Raw genomic sequence first — 23,258 nt, forward strand, 5'->3', positions numbered from 1 at the left:
AGGGTACACAGTACTGCATGAACAGGGGTTCTCCTACACACAGGGTACACAGTACAGCATGAACAGGGGTTCTCCAACACACAGGATACACAGTACAGCATGAACAGGGGTTCTCCTACACACAGGGTACACAGTACTGCATGAACAGGGGTTCTCCTACACACAGGGTACACAGTACAGCATGAACAGGGGTTCTCCAACACACAGGGTACACAGTACAGCATGAACAGGGGTTCTCCAACACACAGGGTACACAGTACAGCATGAACAGGGGTTCTCCAACACACAGGGTACAGAGTACAGCATGAACAGGGGTTCTCCAACACACAGGGTACACAGTACAGCATGAACAGGGGTTCTCCAACACACAGGGTACACAGTACAGCATGAACAGGGGTTCTCCAACACACAGGGTACACAGTACAGCATGAACAGGGGTTCTCCAACACACAGGGTACACAGTACAGCATGAAGAGGGGTTCTCCAACACACAGGGTACACAGTACAGCATGAACAGAGGCTCTCCAACACACAGGGTACACAGTACAGCATGACCAGAGGTTCTCCAACACACAGGGTACACAGTACAGCATGAACAGGGGTTCTCCAACACACAGGGTACACAGTACAGCATGAACAGAGGTTCTCCAACACACAGGGTACACAGTACAGCATGAACAGGGGTTCTCCAACACACAGGGTACACAGTACAGCATGCACAGGGGTTCTCCAACACACAGGGTACACAGTACAGCATGAACAGGGGTTCTCCAACACACATGGTACACAGTACAGCATGAACAGGGGTTCTCCAACACACAGGGCACACAGTACAGCATGAACAGGGGTTCTCCAACACACAGGGTACACAGTACAGCATGAACAGGGGTTCTCCTACACACAGGGTACACAGTACAGCATGAACAGGGGTTCTCCAACACACATGGTACACAGTACAGCATGAACAGGGGTTCTCCAACACACAGGGTACACAGTACAGCATGAACAGAGGCTCCCCAGCACACTCCTACACACAGGGTACACAGTACAGCATGATCAGGGGTTCTCCTACACACAGGGTACACAGTACAGCATGAACAGGGGTTCTCCAACACACAGGGTACACAGTACAGCATGAACAGGGGTTCTCCAACACACAGGGTACACAGTACTGCATGAACAGGGGTTCTCCTACACACAGGGTACACAGTACTGCATGAACAGGGGTTCTCCTACACACAGGGTACACAGTACAGCATGAACAGGGGTTCTCCAACACACAGGGTACACAGTACAGCATGAACAGGGGTTCTCCAACATACAGGGTACACAGTACTGCATGAACAGGGGTTCTCCAACACACAGGGTACACAGTACTGCATGAACAGGGGTTCTCCTACACACAGGGTACACAGTACTGCATGAACAGGGGTTCTCCTACACACAGGGTACACAGTACAGCATGAACAGGGGTTCTCCAACACACAGGGTACACAGTACAGCATGAACAGGGGTTCTCCTACACACAGGGTACACAGTACTGCATGAACAGGGGTTCTCCTACACACAGGGTACACAGTACAGCATGAACAGGGGTTCTCCAACACACAGGGTACACAGTACAGCATGAACAGGGGTTCTCCAACACACAGGGTACACAGTACAGCATGAACAGGGGTTCTCCAACACACAGGGTACAGAGTACAGCATGAACAGGGGTTCTCCAACACACAGGGTACACAGTACAGCATGAACAGGGGTTCTCCAACACACAGGGTACACAGTACAGCATGAACAGGGGTTCTCCAACACACAGGGTACACAGTAGAGCATGAACAGGGGTTCTCCAACACACAGGGTACACAGTACAGCATGAACAGAGGCTCTCCAACACACAGGGTACACAGTACAGCATGACCAGAGGTTCTCCAACACACAGGGTACACAGTACAGCATGAACAGGGGTTCTCCAACACACAGGGTACACAGTACAGCATGAACAGAGGTTCTCCAACACACAGGGTACACAGTACAGCATGAACAGGGGTTCTCCAACACACAGGGTACACAGTACAGCATGCACAGGGGTTCTCCAACACACAGGGTACACAGTACAGCATGAACAGGGGTTCTCCAACACACAGGGTACACAGTACAGCATGAACAGGGGTTCTCCAACACACAGGGCACACAGTACAGCATGAACAGGGGTTCTCCAACACACAGGGTACACAGTACAGCATGAACAGGGGTTCTCCTACACACAGGGTACACAGTACAGCATGAACAGGGGTTCTCCAACACACATGGTACACAGTACAGCATGAACAGGGGTTCTCCAACACACAGGGTACACAGTACAGCATGAACAGAGGCTCCCCAGCACACTCCTACACACAGGGTACACAGTGCAGCATGATCAGGGGTTCTCCTACACACAGGGTACACAGTACAGCATGAACAGGGGTTCTCCAACACACAGGGTACACAGTAAAGCATGAACAGGGGTTCTCCAACAAACAGGGTACACAGTAGAGCATGAACAGGGGTTCTCCAACACACAGGGTACACAGTACAGCATGAACAGGGGTTCTCCAACACACAGGGTACACAGTACAGCATGAACAGGGGTTCTCCAACACACAGGGTACACAGTACAGCATGAACAGGGGTTCTCCAACACACAGGGTACACAGTACAGCATGAACAGGGGTTCTCCAACACACAGGGTACACAGTACAGCATGAACAGGGGTTCTCCTACACACAGGGTACACAGTACAACATGAACAGGGGTTCTCCAACACACAGGGTACACAGTACAGCATGAACAAGGGTTCTCCAACACACAGGGTACACAGTACAACATGAACAGGGGTTCTCCAACACACAGGGTACACAGTACAGCATGAACAGGGGTTCTCCAACACACTCCTACACACAGGGTACACAGTACAGCATGAACAGGGGTTCTCCAACACACAGGGTACACAGTACTGCATGAACAGGGGTTCTCCTACACACAGGGTACACAGTACTGCATGAACAGGGGTTCTCCTACACACAGGGTACACAGTACAGCATGAACAGGGGTTCTCCAACACACAGGGTACACAGTACAGCATGAACAGGGGTTCTCCTACACACAGCGTACACAGTACTGCATGAACAGGGGTTCTCCTACACACAGGGTACACAGTACAGCATGAACAGGGGTTCTCCAACACACAGGGTACACAGTACAGCATGAACAGGGGTTCTCCAACACACAGGGTACACAGTACAGCATGAACAGGGGTTCTCCAACACACAGGGTACACAGTACAGCATGAACAGGGGTTCTCCAACACACAGGGTACACAGTACAGCATGAACAGGGGTTCTCCTACACACAGGGTACACAGTACAGCATGAACAGGGGTTCTCCAACACACAGGGTACACAGTACAGCATGAACAGGGGTTCTCCAACACACAGGGTACACAGTACAGCATGAACAGAGGCTCCCCAGCACACTCCTACACACAGGGTACACAGTACAGCATGATCAGGGGTTCCCCTACACACAGGGTACACAGTACAGCATGAACAGGGGTTTTCCAACACACAGGGTACACAGTAAAGCATGAACAGGGGTTCTCCAACACACAGGGTACACAGTACAGCATGAACAGGGGTTCTCCAACACACAGGGTACACAGTACAGCATGAACAGGGGTTCTCCAACACACAGGGTACACAGTACAGCATGAACAGGGGTTCTCCAACACACAGGGTACACAGTACAGCATGAACAGGGGTTCTCCAACACACTCCTACACACAGGGTACACAGTACAGCATGAACAGGGGTTCTCCAACACACAGGGTACACAGTACAGCATGAACAGGGGTTCTCCTACACACAGGGTACACAGTACTGCATGAACAGGGGTTCTCCTACACACAGGGTACACAGTACAGCATGAACAGGGGTTCTCCAACACACAGGGTACACAGTACAGCATGAACAGTGCTTCTCCAACACACAGGGTACACAGTACAGCATGGACAGGGGTTCTCCAACACACAGGGTACACAGTACAGCATGAACAGAGGTTCTCCAACACACAGGGTACACAGTACAGCATGAACAGTGCTTCTCCAACACACAGGGTACACAGTACAGCATGAACAGGGGTTCTCCAACACACAGGGTACACAGTACAGCATGAACAGGGGTTCTCCAACACACAGGGTACACAGTACAGCATGAACAGGGGCTCTCCTACACACAGGGTACACAGTACAGCATGAACAGGGGTTCTCCTACACACAGGGTACACAGTACAGCATGAACAGGGGTTCTCCAACATACAGGGTACACAGTACAGCATGAACAGGGGTTCTCCAACACACAGGGTACACAGTACAGCATGAACAGGGGTTCTCCAACACACAGGGTACACAGTACAGCATGAACAGGGGCTCTCCTACACACAGGGTACACAGTACAGCATGAACAGTGCTTCTCCAACACACAGGGTACACAGTACAGCATGAACAGGGGCTCTCCTACACACAGGGTACACAGTACAGCATGAACAGGGGCTCTCCTACACACAGGGTACACAGTACAGCATGAACAGGGGCATGCACACGCATACACACACTAAGTATAGTATAGCATAAGCTGATAGGGGCCAGTATCCCATGAATCTGTCATTTCAGCATCTCAAAACCAATAGGAAATACTGTAGACTTGAAGGACGACATTCAAGACAATGAGTACGCTTCCTTATTTGAGAAAAAACTACACTCAAGTGCATTCCAATCTGCTGCTGGCTACACGGTGCCACACAGCTAAACCATAGGGCCTAGCCTCTCGCTTAGCCATTCGACAGCTATTGGTGCAGTGACAAGTGACCCACTACAGAGTAGTAGTTTGTCCCTTGTGCATTTTAACCCGGGGAAAAACAGTCTTTAACAAGGTAAAACATTTTAAAATGTACAGTGTGCTTGGGGAAAACGTTGGGAGAACGCTAGTGGCAGTTGATAGAGGAGTTAATGGAAGGTTAACGAGTCAGGAGTGAAAAGTGCTGGAGAAGCACTCTGCTGCATGAAATGTGTCAACGAGGCAATGCAAGGCGGGCGGGCTGGAGGGCCTCTCTCCTCCCTCTCGTTTTTCTCCCATTTTCCCTCTATTGGTCCGACTAGCACTTAGCACAGTGATTCTCACCTCCAACTCTTGCTAGTTCATATTCCTCCTCATCGTCCTCTGTCCACCCAACTGTAACGGTGTCTTTGTGTTTTTTCTCTCCTTTCCTTGACATTTAGGATGTTTCAATTCAGAGTAAAAAGGAGTTTGAAAGTGCTGGTGAACAACTCAGCGTGTCCAGAGCTTCCCCTAGTATTCTTTGTGGCCTTCTACAGTCTTCCTCTTCCCCCCTTCCATATCCCTCCTGCTGCTCCCACCTCGTTATCGTCTGCACTAATTAAACAGACAGACAGCTGTTAACGAGACGTACACACACACACCCTCTAGTAGCTCGGAAACCAGCTATTATGGGTTGCTTTTGATGCAGCTAGCCAAAAATGTGGACCACACGCTTGGCAGGACCCCTAGAGGGGTTGAAGAAGCTGTCCAGTAGGATGCACATTTTTACAAACACCTGTCTGAACTGAAATGAAAAACAACTAATTGAGAGAAAGACTTCCGATCACCCGTGCCACACAGCTGCTGTCTGATGCACTCTCTCCATTCCAATAAGCCTCACATCTGAAGAATGCACACGCAAGCACACACTCTCACTTTCTCCCTCTGGCTCTCTCTAGAAAACCCTGAAAGGGGTTAAAGAGGCGTTTGCACGTCAGGATACTCATACGACGAAAACAGATGCACACAAACAGTCACGCCTTAACACCACTTCACATAAAGGTAGAATACTGTTTTACAACTGGGTAGAGAGAAGTTGGAACATGAAAGGTAAAGAGAGGTAAAGGATAGGGAGCATTGTAGCCCTCTCCCTGTGCCTTATCTGCTCCTGCAGCTAGGAGATACTGACGTTCAGCCGGCAAGCTAAATTCCCTAGCGCTCTTTCATTCTCCAACAGCACAACCAGATTTAGCGAATAACAGAACCGTAGAAAGCTTTAAAAGCCTGTTTGGTGCGGCTGCGTGTTCATTAAGGCATGCAATGACAAACCTTTCAAAACGTTTCAATACGTAAAGTGAAAATAAGCTAATTTTATTGGATGAATCCAGGTTGTCCCTCTCTGTTTCAGTCAATTTTCCTTGGTTGCTGCCTAATGAACGCAACCCGAGTGCATCACTGACAGACTTACCTTGAGGAACTTGTAGAGAAGGAACGTGAACCAGTTGGTGAGCATCTTCTCAGCCACCGACTCCGTCCTATTGGAGAGCGGGAGAGAGAGAAAGGGAGAGAGAGGAGAAATTGAGTTGAATGTCATGTTCTGGCATGGCAAAGCATTAAACGTCCATAACACAGGACTGATAGAGGAACCTAGACAAAAAAGGCTTTGAGATTTTCCTCTTAGTAACAAGGGACCAAACAACCCTAGTGTTTGGTCGCTAGTAACTGAAGGAGATTACACACCATTATCCCTGCTAGTAACTGAAGGAGATTACACACCATTATCCCTGCTAGTAACTGAAGGAGATTACACACCATTATCCCTGCTAGTAACTGAAGGAGATTACACACCATTATCCCTGCTAGTAACCGAAGGAGATTACAAACCATTATCCCTGCTAGTAACTGAAGGAGATTACAAACCAGTATCCCTGCTAGTAACTGAAGGAGATTACAAACCATTATCCCTGCTAGTAACCGAAGGAGATTACAAACCATTATCCCTGCTAGTAACCAAAGGAGATTACAAACCATTATCCCTGCTAGTAACCGAAGGAGATTACAAACCAGTATCCCTGCTAGTAACTGAAGGAGATTACAAACCGTTATCCCTGCTAGTAACCGAAGGAGATTACAAACCATTATCCCTGCTAGTAACCGAAGGAGATTACAAACCATTATCCCTGCTAGTAACTGAAGGAGATTACAAACCATTATCCCTGCTAGTAACTGAAGGAGATTACAAACCAGTATCCCTGCTAGTAACTGAAGGAGATTACACACCATTATCCCTGCTTGTAACTGAAGGAGATTACAAACCATTATCCCTGCTAGTAACTGAAGGACATTACAAACCATTATCCCTGCTTGTAACTGAAGGAGATTACAAACCATTATCCCTGCTTGTAACTGAAGGAGATTACACACCATTATCCCTGCTAGTAACTGAAGGACATTACAAACCATTATCCCTGCTTGTAACTGAAGGAGATTACAAACCATTATCCCTGCTAGTAACTGAAGGACATTACAAACCATTATCCCTGCTTGTAACTGAAGGAGATTACAAACCATTATCCCTGCTTGTAACTGAAGGAGATTACACACCATTATCCCTGCTTGTAACTGAAGGAGATTACAAACCATTATCCCTGCTTGTAACTGAAGGACATTACAAACCATTATCCCTGCTTGTAACTGAAGGAGATTACAAACCATTATCCCTGCTTGTAACTGAAGGAGATTACAAACCATTATCCCGGGAAAAGGCATTTAACGCGGATGATCACTTACATGAAATTATTCCACTTTAAGCGGTTAGGTTATATCCTGCAATTACACCCCCCCCCCCCTTCTCTCCATACACAAACAAATTAACTCCAATAACAAAACCCACAGTTCTCTGCATTTAAAAAAAAGCAAACCCGCCAATCTTCATTAAAAACACAGCAATTAATTAGTTAACTTCTCTCGCTAATCACCAACCTGGAAAGTTAAAAGGCATTGTAATTAACGTGACTTACTACGTCTAATACAAATGAACAGAGATGAGGGAAGTGTGTCTGTAAGGAAGGAACTTCACCCACCCTGTCCTCTACCTCCCTCTATCTCACCCACCCCGTCCTCTACCTCCTACCTCTACCTCTCTCTCTCTCATCCACCCCGTCCTCTACCTCCTCCCTCCCTCTCTCTCACCCACCCCATCCTCTACCTCCTACCTCTACCTCTCTCTCTCTCATCCACCCCATCCTCTACCTCCTCCCTCCCTCTCTCACCCACCCCGTCCTCTACCTCCTACCTCCTCCTCTCTCTCTCTCACCCACCCCGTCCTCTACCTCCTACCTCTACCTCTCTCTCTCTCTCTCATCCACCCCGTCCTCTACCTCCTACCTCTCTCTCTCTCACCCACCCCATCCTCTACCTCCTACCTCTACCTCTCTCTCATCCACCCCGTCCTCTACCTCCTCCCTCCCTCTCTCTCACCCACCCCGTCCTCTACCTCCTACCTCCTCCTCTCTCTCTCTCACCCACCCCTTCCTCTACCTCCTACCTCTACATCTCTCTCTCTCACCCACCCCGTCCTCTACCTCCTACCTCTCCCTCTCTCTCACCCACCCCGTCCTCTACCTCCTACCTCTCTCTCTCTCACCCACCCCGTCCTCTACCTCCTACCTCTCTCTCTCTCACCCACCCCGTCCTCTACCTCCTACCTCCCTCTCTCTCACTCACCCCGTCCTCTACCTCCTACCTCTACCTCTCTCTCTCTCACCCACCCCGTCCTCTACCTCCTACCTCTCTCTCTCTCACCCACCCCGTCCTCTACCTCCTACCTCTCTCTCTCTCACCCACCCCGTCCTCTACCTCCTACCTCTCTCTCTCATCCACCCCGTCCTCTACCTCCTACCTCTCTCTCTCTCAACCACCCCGTCCTCTACCTCCTACCTCTCTCTCTCTCACCCACCACGTCCTCTACCTCCTACCTCTCTCTCTCTCACCCACCCCGTCCTCTACCTCCTACCTCTCTCTCTCTCACCCACCCCGTCCTCTACCTCCTACCTCTCTCTCTCTCACCCACCCCGTCCTCTACCTCCTACCTCTCTCTCTCTCACCCACCCCGTCCTCTACCTCCTACCTCTCTCTCTCTCACCCACCCCGTCCTCTACCTCCTACCTCTACCTCTCTCTCACCCACCCCGTCCTCTACCTCCTACCTCTCTCTCTGTCACCCACCCCGTCCTCTACCTCCTACCTCTCTCTCCCTCACCCACCCAGTCCTCTACCTCTCTCTCTCTCACCCAGTCCTCTACCTCTCTCTCACTCTCCCTCTCACCCAGTCCTCTACCTCCTACCTCTACCTCTCTCTCTCTCACCCACCCCATCTTCTACCACTCTCTCACCCACCCAGTCCTCTACCTCTCTCTCACTCTCTCTCTCACCCAGTCCTCTACCGTCCTCTCTCTCTCTCACCCACCCCGTCCTCTACCTCTCTCTCTCACCCACCCACCCTCACCCACCCCGTCCTCTACCTCTCTCTCTCACCCACCCACCCTGTCCTCTACCTCTCTCCATCGCTCCTTTTATTTCTCTCACCCACTCCGTCCTCTACCTCTCACCCACTCCGTTCTCTCTCTCTCCCACCCACTCCGTTCTCTCTCTCTCCCACCCACTCCGTTCTCTCTCTCCCACCACCTCCGTCCTCCCTCTCTCACCCACTCCGTCCTCTACCTCTCACCCACTCCGTTCTCTCTCTCTCTCCCACCCACTCCGTTCTCTCTCTCTCTCTCTCCCACCACCTCCGTCCTCTCTCTCTCCCTCTCACCCACCCACTCCGTCCTCTACCTCTCTCTCTCTCTCACCCACCCCGTCCTCTACTTCTCTCTCTCTTTCTCTCTCAACCACCCCGTCCTCTACCTGTCTCTCACCCACCCACCCTGTCCTCTACCTCTCTCTGTCACCCACTCCGTCCTCTACCTCTCTCTCTCTCACCCACTCCGTCCTCTACCTCTCTCTCTCACCCACTCCGTCCTCTACCTCTCTCTCTCACCCACTCCGTCCTCTACCTCTCTCTCTCACCCACTCCGTCCTCTACCTCTCTCTCTCACCCACTCCGTTCTCTCTCTCTCTCTCTCCCACCCACTCCGTCCTCTCTCTCTCACCCACTCTGTCCTGTCTCTCTCTCACCCACTCTGTCCTCTCTCTCTCTCACCCACTCTGTCTTCCCTCTCTCTCACCCACTCCGTCCTCTCTCTCTCACCCACTCCGTCCTCTCTCTCCCTCACCCACCCCATCCTCTACCTCTCTCTCGCTCTCTCTAACCATCCCGTCCTCTACCTCTCTCTCTCTCAACCACCCCGTCCTCTACCTCTCTCTCTCCATCGCTCCTTTTATTTCTCTCACCCACTCCGTCCTCTCTCTCTTTTACCCACTCCGTCCTCTCTCTCCCACCCACTCCCTCCTCTCTCTCACCCACTCCCTCCTCTCTCTCTTTTACCCACTCCGTCCTCTCTCTCTCTCACCCACTCCGTCCTCTCTCTCTCTCTCACCCACTCCGTCTTCTCTCTCTCTCACCCACTCCGTCCTCTCTCTCTCTCTCTCACCCACTCCGTCCTCTCTCTCTCTCTCTCACCCACTCCGTCCTCTCTCTCTCTCACCCACTCCGTCCTCTCTCTCTCTCCCTCACCCACCCCATCCTCTACCTCTCTCTCTCTGTCTCTAACCCATCCCGTCCTCTACCTCTCACTCTCTCCATCGCTCCTTTTATGTCTCTCACCCACTCCGTCATCTACCTCTCTCACCCACTCTGTCCTCTACCTCTCTCACCCACTCCGTTCTTTCTCTCTCTCTCTCCCACCCACTCCGACCTCTCTCTCTCTCACCCACCCCTTCCTCTACCTCCTACCTCTCTCTCACCCACCCCATCCTCTACCTCTCACCCACTCCGTTCTCTCTCTCTCTCTCCCACCCACTCCGTTCTCTCTCTCTCTCTCTCTCTCACCCACCCACTCCGTCCTCTACCTCTCTCTCTCTCTCACCCACCCCGTCCTCTACTTCTTTCTCTCTCAACCACCCCGTCCTCTACCTGTCTCTCACCCACCCACCCTGTCCTCTACCTCTCTCTCACCCACTCCGCCCTCTACCTCTCTCTCTCTCACCCACTCCGTCCTCTACCTCTCTCTCTCACCCACTCCGTCCTCTACCTCTCTCTCACCCACTCTGTTCTCTCTCTCTCTCCCACCCACTCCGTCCTCTCTCTCACCCACTCCGTCCTCTCTCTCTTTTACCCACTCCGTCCTCTCTCTCTCTCACCCACCCCGTCCTCTACCTCTCTCTCACCCACCCAGTCCTCTACCTCTCTCTCCACCTCTCTCTCATCCACCCCGTCCTCTACCTCTCTCACCTCCCCATCCTCAACCTCTCTCTCTCACCCACCCTGTCCTCTACCTCTCTCTCTCTCACCCACCCCTTCCTCTCTCTCACCCACCCCGTCCTCTCTTTCTCTCTCACCCACCCCGTCCTCCCTCTCTCACCCACCCTGTCCTCTACCTCTCTCTCTCTCACCCACCCACCCCGCCTCTACCTCTCTCTCTCACCCACCCCGTCCTCTACCTCCTACCTCTCTCTCACCCACCCCGTCCTCTACCTCCTACCTCTCTCTCACCCACCCAGTCCTCTACCTCTCTCTCCGCCTCTCTCTCATCCACCCCATCCTCTACCTCTCTCACCCCCTCATCCTCAACCTCTCTCTCTCATCCACCCTGTCCTCTACCTCTCTCTCTCTCACCCACCCCTTCCTCTCTCTCACCCACCCCGTCCTCTCTCTCTCTCTCACCCACCCACCCCGCCTCTACCTCTCTCTCTCACCCACCCCGTCCTCTCTCTCTCTCACCCACTCCGTCCTCTACCTCTCTCTCACCTACCCACCCTGTCCTCTACCTCTCTCTCTCACCTACACCGTCCTGTACCTCTCTCTCTCACCTACCCACCCCGCCCTCTACCTCTCTCTCTCTCCCACCCACCCCGTCCTCTACCTCTCTCTCTCACCTACACCGTCCTGTACCTCTCTCTCACCCACCCACCCCGTCCTCTACCTCTCTCTCTCACCTACACCGTCCTGTACCTCTCTCTCTCACCCACCCACCCCGTCCTCTACCTCTCTCTCTCACCTACACCGTCCTGTACCTCTCTCTCTCTCTCACCCACCCACCCACCCCGTCCTCTACCCCTCTCTCATCGCCCTTTTATTTCTCTCACCCACTCCGTTCTCTACCTCTCCCACCCACTCCGTCCTCTCTCTCACCCACTCCGTCCTCTCTCTCGCTCAACCACTCCGCCCTCTCTCTCTCTCACCCACCCACTCCGTCTTCTACCTCTCTCACCCACCCACTCCGTCCTCTACCTCTCTCACCCACTCCGTCCTCTACCGCTCTCTCTCTCCAACGCTCCTTTTAGCATTATAACCGCATTCTCTTGAATAATACATTCCCTATGACTATGACTATGACTATGACTATGACTACTTAGAACATGATGAATAAAGGGCAGCGTGTGGTCAGATGCCAGCTAGTGGGTTATCCAGGGTTGAGAAGAGGTTTGTTGGAAGAAAAGTCATGAAATCCATTTTCCTAGAAATGACTGCTGACTGTTCAGATTTGTATGTGTTTTATTTTTCCTTCCTTCCTGTCCAAACAGTAGAGGAGAGGTAGAAGAGATGAGAGGAGAGAGGGACAATAGAGTAGATGAGAGGAGAGAGGGAGAAGACAGTAGAGGAGAGGTAGAAGAGATGAGAGGAGAGAGGGACAAGAGAGTAGATGAGAGGTAGAAGAGATGAGAGGAGAGAGGGACAAGAGAGTAGAGGAGAGGTAGAAGAGATGAGAGGAGAGAGGGAGAAGAGAGTAGAGGAGAGGTAGAAGAGATGAGAGGAGAGAGGGACAAGAGAGTAGAGGAGAGGTAGAAGAGATGAGAAGTAGAGGAGAGGTAGAAGAGATGGAGAGCAGAGGAGAGGTAGAAGAGAGAGAGGAGAGAGACAGGTAAAAAGTAGAGTGGACCAGGACAGAACAAGCTTTTGGCCACTACCTGACCTGATACTAGTGGACAACAACTCCTTAATAATCAGGCTAGGTGTGTGCGAGCGCTCGCCCATGCTTCATCTTCATATTACTGGGGAAAGAGTAACCATGACAGCGTATTGCCACATCTCTCCAGAGGGCCTTTATGTGACATCATGCCAATTTCACCGTGGCAGCAGACTGGCTCAACGTTGTTTATTTGATTAGATTTTAATTACGTGTCTCTCAGTGGAGACGGGAAAACATCCAGTTTTTATCATTTCATGTTTAATTCCCATTTATTTGGAGCTGGTTCATTTCTCTCTCTTTATGTGTCTCTATAATTTATTTTTCTCTCTCCTTTTCTTCATGTCTCTCTCTTTCTCGGTCTCCCCTTTTCTGCCTTAACATTCCATTCTCTCTCTCTCTCCTCATTTCTCTCTTTCTCTCTCTTGACCTCATTCTACCTCCATCTTTCTCAGTCTGTAATCTGTCCTTTGTAATCTGTCCAAGTACTCTGTTTCTCCCTTTCTCCTTCTGTCTTTCCATCTCTGTCGACACTCCACACCCACACCTCCTTTCACGCTTTCTCCTTCTCCACCTCCCTCCGTCTGTTTGGTTTAGTAGTTATTTCTGCCCTGTGTGGCTGTCTGTCTGTCTGGGCCCCCTCAGGGAGACCGTGTGTGGCTGTCTGTCTGTCTGGGCCCCCTCAGGGAGACCGTGTGTGCGCTCAGGGGTGTAATCCTTTCTGACAGAGACAGGGCTGAGGCGGAGAGGAGAGGGGGAGGAGGAGAGGTACTGCATTCACCTCAGGCGGACCTAAAAAGGTAGGCTACAGTCAATGGCAGTCTACAGTGACCCTCCATAATCTCAGCACACATTACAATGGCTAACTGCTAAATGAAACAGCTATCCTCTCTCTTTCCTGTCTACCAGGCTGATCAATCCTGTCTCGTTCCTGTCTACCAGGCTGATCAATCCTGTCTCGTTCCTGTCCACCAGGCTGATCAATCCTGTCTCGTTCCTGTCTACCAGGCTGATCAATCCTGTCTCGTTCCTGTCCACCAGGCTGATCAATCCTGTCTCGTTCCTGTCCACCAGGCTGATCAATCCTGTCTCGTTCCTGTCTACCAGGCTGATCAATCCTGTCTCGTTCCTGTCCACCAAGCTATTGCTGATCAATGATGTCTTGTTCCTGTCTACCAGGCTATCGCTGATCAATCCTATCTCATTCGTGTCTACTGATCAATCCTGTCTCGTTCCTGTCTACCAGGCTAAGGCCGATCAATCCCGTCTCGTCCCTGTCTACCAGGCTCAATTCTACACCCTATAGGGTACGCCAGTGTTTCAACTCATCCTCAAGCTCTGATCATTTGAATCCACTGTGTAGTACTAGGGCAATAACTAAAACATGCACCCCTTGGGGTCCACTGGATCGACTTTGGAAGATGCTGGGATACGCAAATAGCCTAACCCACCTTTACTCATACCTTTACTCATACCTTTACTCATACCTTTACTCATACCTTAACCCGGGTAGGAGGTACCTTCTGCGCAGCAGCTTGAGTAGGTTCTTGCTCTCCAGGCCCCACCCCCCCTCCCCCGCTACACAAATAGCCCAACCCAACACAAAAGTGGACCATACCGTCTCAACAGTAGCTTGGGGTGGTTCTTGCTCTCCAGGTTCTTGTCAATGAGGTCGGACAGCAGCTGCTTCAACACCCCTGTGGCGTATTCCATCTCTCCCTGGAGCGCCGTCATGACCAGCGATGCCACGTTGCCGCGGTCGCGCATGGAGAAGGAGCGTTGGGCTTCCAGCGTGCGGATAAAGGTCAACAGGAAGTGCTTCTTGGTGAGCAGCTGGCCAAACAGGGTGAGACCCTTCTCCACATTGGCCTGGACCTATAGTAAGAGAGAGGGAGGGAGGGAGGGAGGGAGGGAGGGAGGGAGGGAGGGAGGGAGGGAGGGAGGGAGGGAGGGAGGGAGGGAGGGAGGGAGGGAGGGAGGGAGGGAGGGTGGAGGAGAGAGAGAAAGAGGTTTGGTGGACAGAACACTTTTATATACTTTCTAGGTCCAAAATTACAAACACAGTACATTACCAAAAGTATGTGGACACCTGCTCGTCAAACATCTCATTAATATGGAGTAGGTCTCCCTTTGCTGCTATAACAGCCTCCCCTCCTCTGGGAAGGCTTTCCGCTCGATGTTGGAACATTGCTGCGGGGACTTGCTTCCATTCAGCCACAAGAGCATTAGCGAGGTCGGGCACTGATGTTGGACAATTTTGCCTGGCTCGCAGTCGGTGTCAGAATTCATTCCAAAGGTGTTTGATGGGGTTGAGATCAGGGCTCTGTGCAGGCCAGTCAAGTTCTTCTAAGCCGATCTCTACAAACCATTTCTGTATGGACCTCACTTTGTGCACGGGAGCATTGTCATGCTGAAACAGGAAAGGGCCTTCCCCAAACTGTTGCCACAAAGTTGGAAGCACAAAATCATCTAGAATGTCATTGTATGCTGTAGCGTTAAGATTTCCCTTCACTGGAACTAAGGAGCCTAAACCGAACCATGAAAAACAGAATCAGACCGCTATTTCTCCTCCACCAAACTTTAAAGTTGCCACTATGCATCGGACTGCCAGATGGTGAAGGGTGATTCATCACTCTAGAGAACGTGTTTCCACTGCTCCAGAGTCCAATGGCGGCGAGCTTTACACCCCTCCAGCCGACGCTTGGCATTGAGCATGGTGATCTTAGGCTTGTGTGCGGCTGCTCGGCCATGGAAACCCATTTCATGAAGTTCCCAACGAACAGTTATTGTGCTGATGTTGCTTCCAGAGGCAGTTTGGAACTTGGTAGTGAGTGTTGCAACTGAGGACAGATGATGCGCTTCAGCACTAGGCGGTCCCGTTCTGTGAGCTTGTGTGGCCTACCACTTTGCGGCTGAGCTGTTGTCGCTCCAAGACGTTTCCACTTCACAATAACAGTACTTACAGATGACCGGGGAAGCTCTAGCAGGGCAGATATTTGACAAACTGAAAGTCACTGATCTCTTCAGTGAGGCCATTCACTAGAGGTCGACCGATTACGATTTTTCAACACCGTTACCAATTATTGGAGGACCAAAAAAAGACACCGATTAATTGGCCGATTTTTATATATATATATTTACTGAATATAACAATACTGAATGAACACTTTTATTTTAACTTAATATAATATATAAATAAAATCAATTTAGTCTCAAATAAATACTGAAACATGTTCAATTTGGTTTAAATAATACAAAAAGACAGTGTTGGAGAAGAAAGTAAAAGTGCAATATGTGCCATGTAAAAAAAGCTAACGTTTAAGTTCCTTGCTCAGAACATATGAAAGCTGGTGGTTCCTTTTAACATGAATCTTCAATATTCCCAGTTAAGAAATTTTAAGTTGTAGTTATTATAGGACTATTTCTCTCTATAACATTTGTGTTACATATACCTTTGACTATTGGATGTTCTAATAGGTACTTTAGTATTGCCAGCCTAATCTCGGGAGTTGATAGGCTTGAAGTCAAACAGCGCAATGGTTGAAGCACAGCGAAAGAGCTGCTGGCAAACGCAGGAAAGTGCTGTTTGAATGGATGCTTACGAGCCTGCTGCTGCCTACCACCGCTCAGTCAGACTGCTCTATCAAATATCAAATCATAGACTTAATTATAATATAATAAACACACAGAAATAGGAGACTTAGCTCATTAATATGGTCAAATCAGGGAACTATCATTTCAAAAACAAAACGTTTATTCTTTCAGTGAAATGCGGAACCGTTCCGTATTTTATCTAACGGGTGGCATCCCTAAGTCTAAATATTCCTGTTACATTGCACAACCTTCAATGTTATGTCATAATTATGTAGAATTCTGGCAAATTAATTACGGTTTTGTTAGGAAGAAATGGTCTTCACACAGTTCACAATGAGCCAGGTGGCCCAAACTGCTGCATATACCCTGACTGCTTGCACAGAACGCAAAAGAAATGACTCAATTTCCCTAGTTAAAAGAAATTCATGTTAGCAGGCAATATTAACTAAATATGCAGGTTTAAAAATATATACTTGTGTATTGATTTTAAGAAAGGCATTGATGTTTATGGTTAGGTACATTGGTGCAACGACAGTGCTTTTTTCGCGAATGTGCTTGTTAAATCCTCACCGTTTGTCGAAGTAGGCTGTGATTCAATGATAAATTAACAGGCACTGCATCGATTATATGCAACACAGGACATGCTAGATAAACTAGTAATATCATCAACCATTTGTAGTTAACTAGTGATTATGTTGAGATTGATTGTTTTTTATAAGATAAGTTTAATGCTAGCTAGCACCTTACCTTGTTCCTTGCTGCACTCGCTAACAGGTGGTCAGCCTGCCACGCAGGCACCTCGTGGAGCGCAATGTAATCGGCCATAATCGCCGTCCAAAAATGCCGATTACCGATTGTTATGAAAACTTGAAATCGGCCCTAATTAGTCGGCCATGCCAATTAATCGGTCGACCTCTACCATTCACATACACAGCAAGCACACACACAATACATCTGAAGACCCAACAACATTACTTTTGGATGTATGAATAAAGCTACTACCCTATCCAGTTCCACCATCCTCCAACCATTTCAATTTATCTATTTCTCCCCTTTCTCTATCCACCCCTATGTCTCCCCCCACCCCTCTCTCCCTCCCCTCTCTCTCCAAATAGAATACCGGGTCATCTTGAGAGGAGCGAGTGTCTGGTCGTCTTGTAGGAAGGTGAACCTCATGGCCAAATAAGAAATTGATCTGTGTGCTACAGCGGAGGCTGATTGCATCTGGGATACAAATGAAAACCTGATGCTACGCGCCAGAGAGACAGACGTGCAAAATAGTCAGTAGATATGCTGCTAGTCGTGCTCCTCTTTCCTCTTCTCACCCCCTCAGAGGTGATGCCATACAAAACATGCACCAGACCGGACAGTGCATCTTCTATTGAGTCTGCAGGTGGGTGTGATGGTATTGTAATGTGTGTGTGTGTGTGTGTGGGGGGTGGGGTTGTGTGTGTGTGTGTGTGATGGTATTGTAATGTGTGTGTGTGGGGGGTGGGGTTGTGTGTGTGTGTGTGTGATGGTATTGTAATGTGTGTGTGTGTGTGGGGTGGGGTTGTGTGTGTGTGTGTGTGTGTGTGATGGTATTGTAATGTGTGTGTGTGTGTGGGGGGTGGGGTTGTGTGTGTGTGTGTGTGATGGTATTGTAATGTGTGTGTGTGTGTGTGTGGGGTGGGGTTGTGTGTGTGTGTGTGTGTGATGGTATTGTAATGTGTGTGTGGGGTGGGGTTGTGTGTGTGTGTGTGTGATGGTATTGTAATGTGTGTGTGTGTGGGGGGTGGGGTTGTGTGTGTGTGTGTGTGATGGTATTGTAATGTGTGTGTGTGTGGGGTGGGGTTGTGTGTGTGTGTGTGATGGTGATGGTATTGTAATGTGTGTGTGGGGTGGGGTTGTGTTTGATGGTATTGTAACAGGTGTAGGCCATGCTATCTTGACGTGGCGATGTGGTGCAGTTGAGTGATAGATACATCACTTCTCTTGACTGGTGAAGAAATAGAATGCAATGGCAGAGTGTTGCATTGAATGTGTGAGACCTGTTTCTCAGGCCCTAGCCATGCTATGGCCTTGTTAAGGCCATCTAAAAGTCTCTCAGTTCCACAGAGTGTTAGGTAGGTCCAGGGCCCGTATTCACAAAGTGTTTCAGAGTGCTGATCTAGAATCCATTTTGCCTATTAGATCACAATAAGACGGGGGACCTGATACTAGGTTAGAAATAGGGGGGCTGGGAACCCCTATAACAAATCAGGACTCCCACATAAGAATTAAAACAATGTGGCCCCGCTCCCATTTGTTTTTTTAAAGAGTTCAATATCTGACACCCCCAAGAGTCAATGCATAACACTGGGTGTTACTGACCCTTACCTCCATCTCCTTGAGCACAGGGTGGACCTCCCACTCTCCATCCCTCTATCCCTATTCCCCCTTATCCATCTCTCTCACCCTCTATCACTATACAGTTACTGACCCGTACCTCCATCTCTTTGAGCACAGGGTGGTCCTCAATGCCGGGGAAGAGGACCCTCATGGCGTAGGTCCTGTATTCCAGGAAGGGGATTCCCGTTCCGTCCAGCTCCTGGGTCAGCTCATGGATGTCTGTCTGCAGCTCTGCAAAGGCTGGGTGGAGGGAGAGAAATAATGAATCTATTGTTATGTTAATAATGATTATCTTGTACACCGGATGTGTACCAAACTCACTAAAAGTGGCAGTAATAAAGCCTCTCTTGAAAAAGCCAAACCTTGACCCAGAAAATATAAAAAACTATCGGCCTATATCGAATCTTCCATTCCTCTCAAAAAAATTTGAAAAAGCTGTTGCGCAGCAACTCACTGCTTCCTGAAGACAAACAATGTATACGAAATGCTTCAGTCTGGTTTTAGACCCCATCATACCACTGAGACTGCACTTGTGAAGGTGGTAAATTACCTTTTAATGGCGTCAGACCGAGGCTCTGCATCTGTCCTCGTGCTACTAGACCCTCTGACAAATCAACTGTACATTTCGGTGTTCCTCAAGGTTCCGTTTTAGGACCACTATTGTTTTCACTATATATTTTACCTCTTGGGGATGTCATTCGAAAACATAATGTTAACTTTCACTGCTATGCGGATGACACACAGCTGTACATTTCAATGAAACATGGTGAAGCCCCAAAATTGCCCTCGCTAGAAGCCTGTGTTTCAGACATAAGGAAGTGGATGGCTGAAAACTTTCTACTTTTAAACTCGGACAAAACAGAGATGCTTGTCCTAGGTCCCAAGAAACAAAGAGATCTTCTGTTAAATCTGACAATTAATCTTGATGGTTGTAAAGTCGTCTCAAATAAAACTGTGAAGGACCTCGGCGTTACTCTGGACCCTGATCTCTCTTTTGACGAACATATCAAGACTGTTTCAAGGACAGCTTTTTTCCATCTACGTAACATTGCAAAAATCAGACATTTTCTGTCCAAAAATTATGCAGAAAAATTAATCCATGCTTTTGTTACTTCTAGGTTAGACTACTGCAATGCTCTACTTTCCGGCTACCCGGATAAAGCACTAAATAAACTTCAGTTAGTGCTAAATACGGCTGCTAGAATCCTGACTAGAACCAAGAAATTTGATCATATTACTCCAGTGCTAGCTTCCCTACACTGGCTTCCTGTTAAGGCAAGGGCTGATTTCAAGGTTTTACTGTTAACCTATAAAGCGTTACATGGGCTTGCTCCTACCTATCTTTCCGAGTTGGTCCTGCCGTACATACCTACACTTACGCTACGGTCACAAGACGCAGGCCTCCTAATTGTCCCTAGAATTTCTAAGCAAACAGCTGGAGGCAGGGCTTTCTCCTATAGATCTCCATTTTTATGGAATGGTCTGCCTACCCATGTGAGAGACGCAGACTCGGTCTCAACCTTCAAGTCTTTACTGAAGACTTATCTCTTCAGTAGGTCATATGATTGAGTGTAGTCTGGCCCAGGAGTGTGAAGGTGAATGGAAAGGCTCTGGAGCAACGAACCGCCCTTGCTGTCCAAGCACACCAAGAAAGTCGGGAAGAGGGCACGACAAATTCTATTCACCCTCAAGATTTGGCATGGGTCCTAAGATCCTCAAAAGCTGCACCATCGAGAGCATCCTGACTGGTTGCATCACTGCCTGGTATGGCAACAGCTCGGCCTCTGACCGCAAGGCTCTACAGAGGGTAGTGCGAACGGCCCAGTACATCACTGAGGCCAAGCATCCTGGCATCCAGGACCTCTATACCAGGCGGTGTCAGAGGAAGGCCGTTTTATTGACAATTACATGAAGTTGATGCATAGAGTCAATATTTGCAGTGTTGACCCTTCTTTTTCAAGACCTCTGCAATCCGCTCTGGCATGCTGACAATTAACTTCTGGGCCACATCCTGACTGATGGCAGCCCATTCTTGCATAATCAATGCTTGGAGTTCATCAGAATTTGTGTGTTTTTGTTTGTCCTCCCGCCTCTTGAGGATTGACCACACGTTCTCAATGGGATTAAGGTCTGGGGAGTGTCCTGGCCATGGACCCAAAGTATCGATGTTTTGTTCCGAGCCACTTAGTTATCACTTTGCCTTATGGCAAAGTGCTGCATCATGCTGGAAAAGGCATTGTTCGTCACCAAACTGTTCCTGGATGGTTGGGAGAAGTTGCTCTCGGAGGATGTGTTGGTACCATTTTTTATTCATGGCTGTGTTCTTACAAAACATTTTGAGTGAGCCCACTCCCTTGGCTGAGAAGCAACTCCACACATGAATAGTCTCAGGATGCTTTACTGTTGGCATGACACAGGACTGATGGTAGCGCTCACTTTGTCTTCTCCGGACAAGCTTTTTTCCGGATGCCCCAAACAATCGGAAAGGGGATTCATCAGAGAAAATGACTTTACCACCGTCCTCAGCAGTCCAATCCCTGTACCTTTTGCAGAATATCAGTCTGTCCTTGATGTTGTTCCTGGAGAGAAGTGGCTTCTTTGCTGCCCTTCTTGACACCAGGCCATCCTCCAAAAGTCTTAGCCTCACTGTGCATGCAGATGCACTGACACCTGTCTGCTGCCATTCCTGAGCAAGCTCTGTACTGGTGGTGCCCCGATCCGGCAGCTGAATCAACTTTAGGAGACCGTCCTGGCGCTTGCTGGACTTTCTTGGGCGCTCTGAAGCCTTCTTCACAACAATTGAACCGCTCTCCTTGAAGTTCTTGATGATCCGATAAATGGTTGATTTAGGTGTAATCTTACTGGCAGCAATATCCTTGCCTGTGAAGCCCTTTTTGTGCAAAGCAATGATGACGGCACGTGTTTCCTTGCAGGTAACCATGGTTGACAGAGGAAGAACAATGATTCCAAGCACCACCCTCCTTTTGAAGCTTCCAGTCTGTTATTCGAACTCAATCAGCATGACAGAGTGATCTCCAGCCTTGTCCTCATCAACACTCACACCTGTGTTAATGAGATAATCACTGACATGATGTCAGCTGGTCCTTTTGTGGCAGGGCTGAAATGCAGTGGATATGTTTTTGGGATTGAGTTCATTTGCATGGCAAAGAGGGACTTTGCAATTAATTGCAATTCATCTGATCACTCTTCATAACATTCTGGAGTATATGCAAATTGCCATCATACAAACTGAGGCAGCAGACTTTGTGAAAATTAATATTTGTGTCATTCTCAAAACTTTTGGCCACAACTGTACATAAACTAACCGGTGCTCTCGCACAGTGACTCTGTATTGGTACACCCCTGTATATATTGTCGCCATTGTTATTTTATTGCTGCTCTTTAATTACTTGTTACTTTATTTCTCCATATTTTTTTTAACTGAAATTGTTGGTTAGGGGCTAGTAAGTAAGCATTTCACTGTAAGGTCTACACCTGCTGTATTCGGTGTCTAATACAATTTGATTTGATTCAATAACAGAATGAAAATGAACTTATACATAGTCAAAGCATATACACACTAACAGATGTGATTGCAGCCACACTCACACTAACCAGGAGCTCTCCACACAGCACAGTGCCCACATGATATATCAGTGTCCCGATGTTGATACACATGTTCCACTCTCCACATGCATGTGTCATGTGACCCTTTCTATGTCCCCTCCATTCCTTTCAGTGGCATCTAAAGGAGTGTGAGGAATATTTCTGTATTATGCAGATATGTCTCTTGTGGCCTAATCTTGACTAAAGAAACCCCACAAACAAATAATGAAATAAACACCTTGCCTAACAGATGGCTTGTGTCACCAGATGGCTCTCTCTAGTCCTCCCTCTCTCTTTTTCTCTCTGCAAGGAACAGTCTCAGAGGTTTCACTCAATCCATCTCTGTGACCCCTCTCTCTCTATCCGTCTCTCTGTGACCCCCTCTCACTCTATCCATCTCTCTGTGACCCCCCTCTCACTCTACCCGTCTCTCTGTGACCCCCCTCTCACTCTACCCGTCTCTCTGTGACCCCCCTCTCACTCTATCCGTCTCTCTGTGACCCCCCTCTCACTCTACCCGTCTCTCTGTGACCCCCCTCTCACTCTATCCGTCTCTCTGTGACCCCCCTCTCACTCTATCCGTCTCTCTGTGACCCCCCTCTCACTCTATCCGTCTCTCTGTGACCCCCCTCTCACTCTATCCGTCTCTCTGTGACCCCCCTCTCACTCTATCCGTCTCTCTGTGACCCCCCTCTCACTCTATCCGTCTCTCTGTGACCCCCCTCTCACTCTATCCGTCTCTCTGTGACCCCCCTCTCACTCTATCC

At 49.1% G+C, this 23,258-nt stretch overlaps 1 protein-coding gene across 1 annotated transcript in view; it reads right to left on the reverse strand.

The window, feature by feature from the left end:
* LOC120065392 (plexin-A1-like) overlaps positions 1-23,258 on the reverse strand; it is a 384,951-nt gene that overhangs the window by 23,264 nt on the left and 338,429 nt on the right. The window contains exons 20-22 of the mRNA XM_039016370.1: positions 18,983-19,125; positions 14,540-14,796; positions 6,322-6,388 (exon numbers count right to left, since the gene is read on the reverse strand). Of these exons, the coding sequence (XP_038872298.1) occupies positions 6,322-6,388; positions 14,540-14,796; positions 18,983-19,125 (467 nt within the window). The remainder of the gene's footprint in view (positions 1-6,321; positions 6,389-14,539; positions 14,797-18,982; positions 19,126-23,258) is intronic.

Source organism: Salvelinus namaycush, chromosome 20, assembly GCF_016432855.1.
Source record: "Salvelinus namaycush isolate Seneca chromosome 20, SaNama_1.0, whole genome shotgun sequence".
Lineage (NCBI taxonomy): Eukaryota > Metazoa > Chordata > Actinopteri > Salmoniformes > Salmonidae > Salvelinus > Salvelinus namaycush.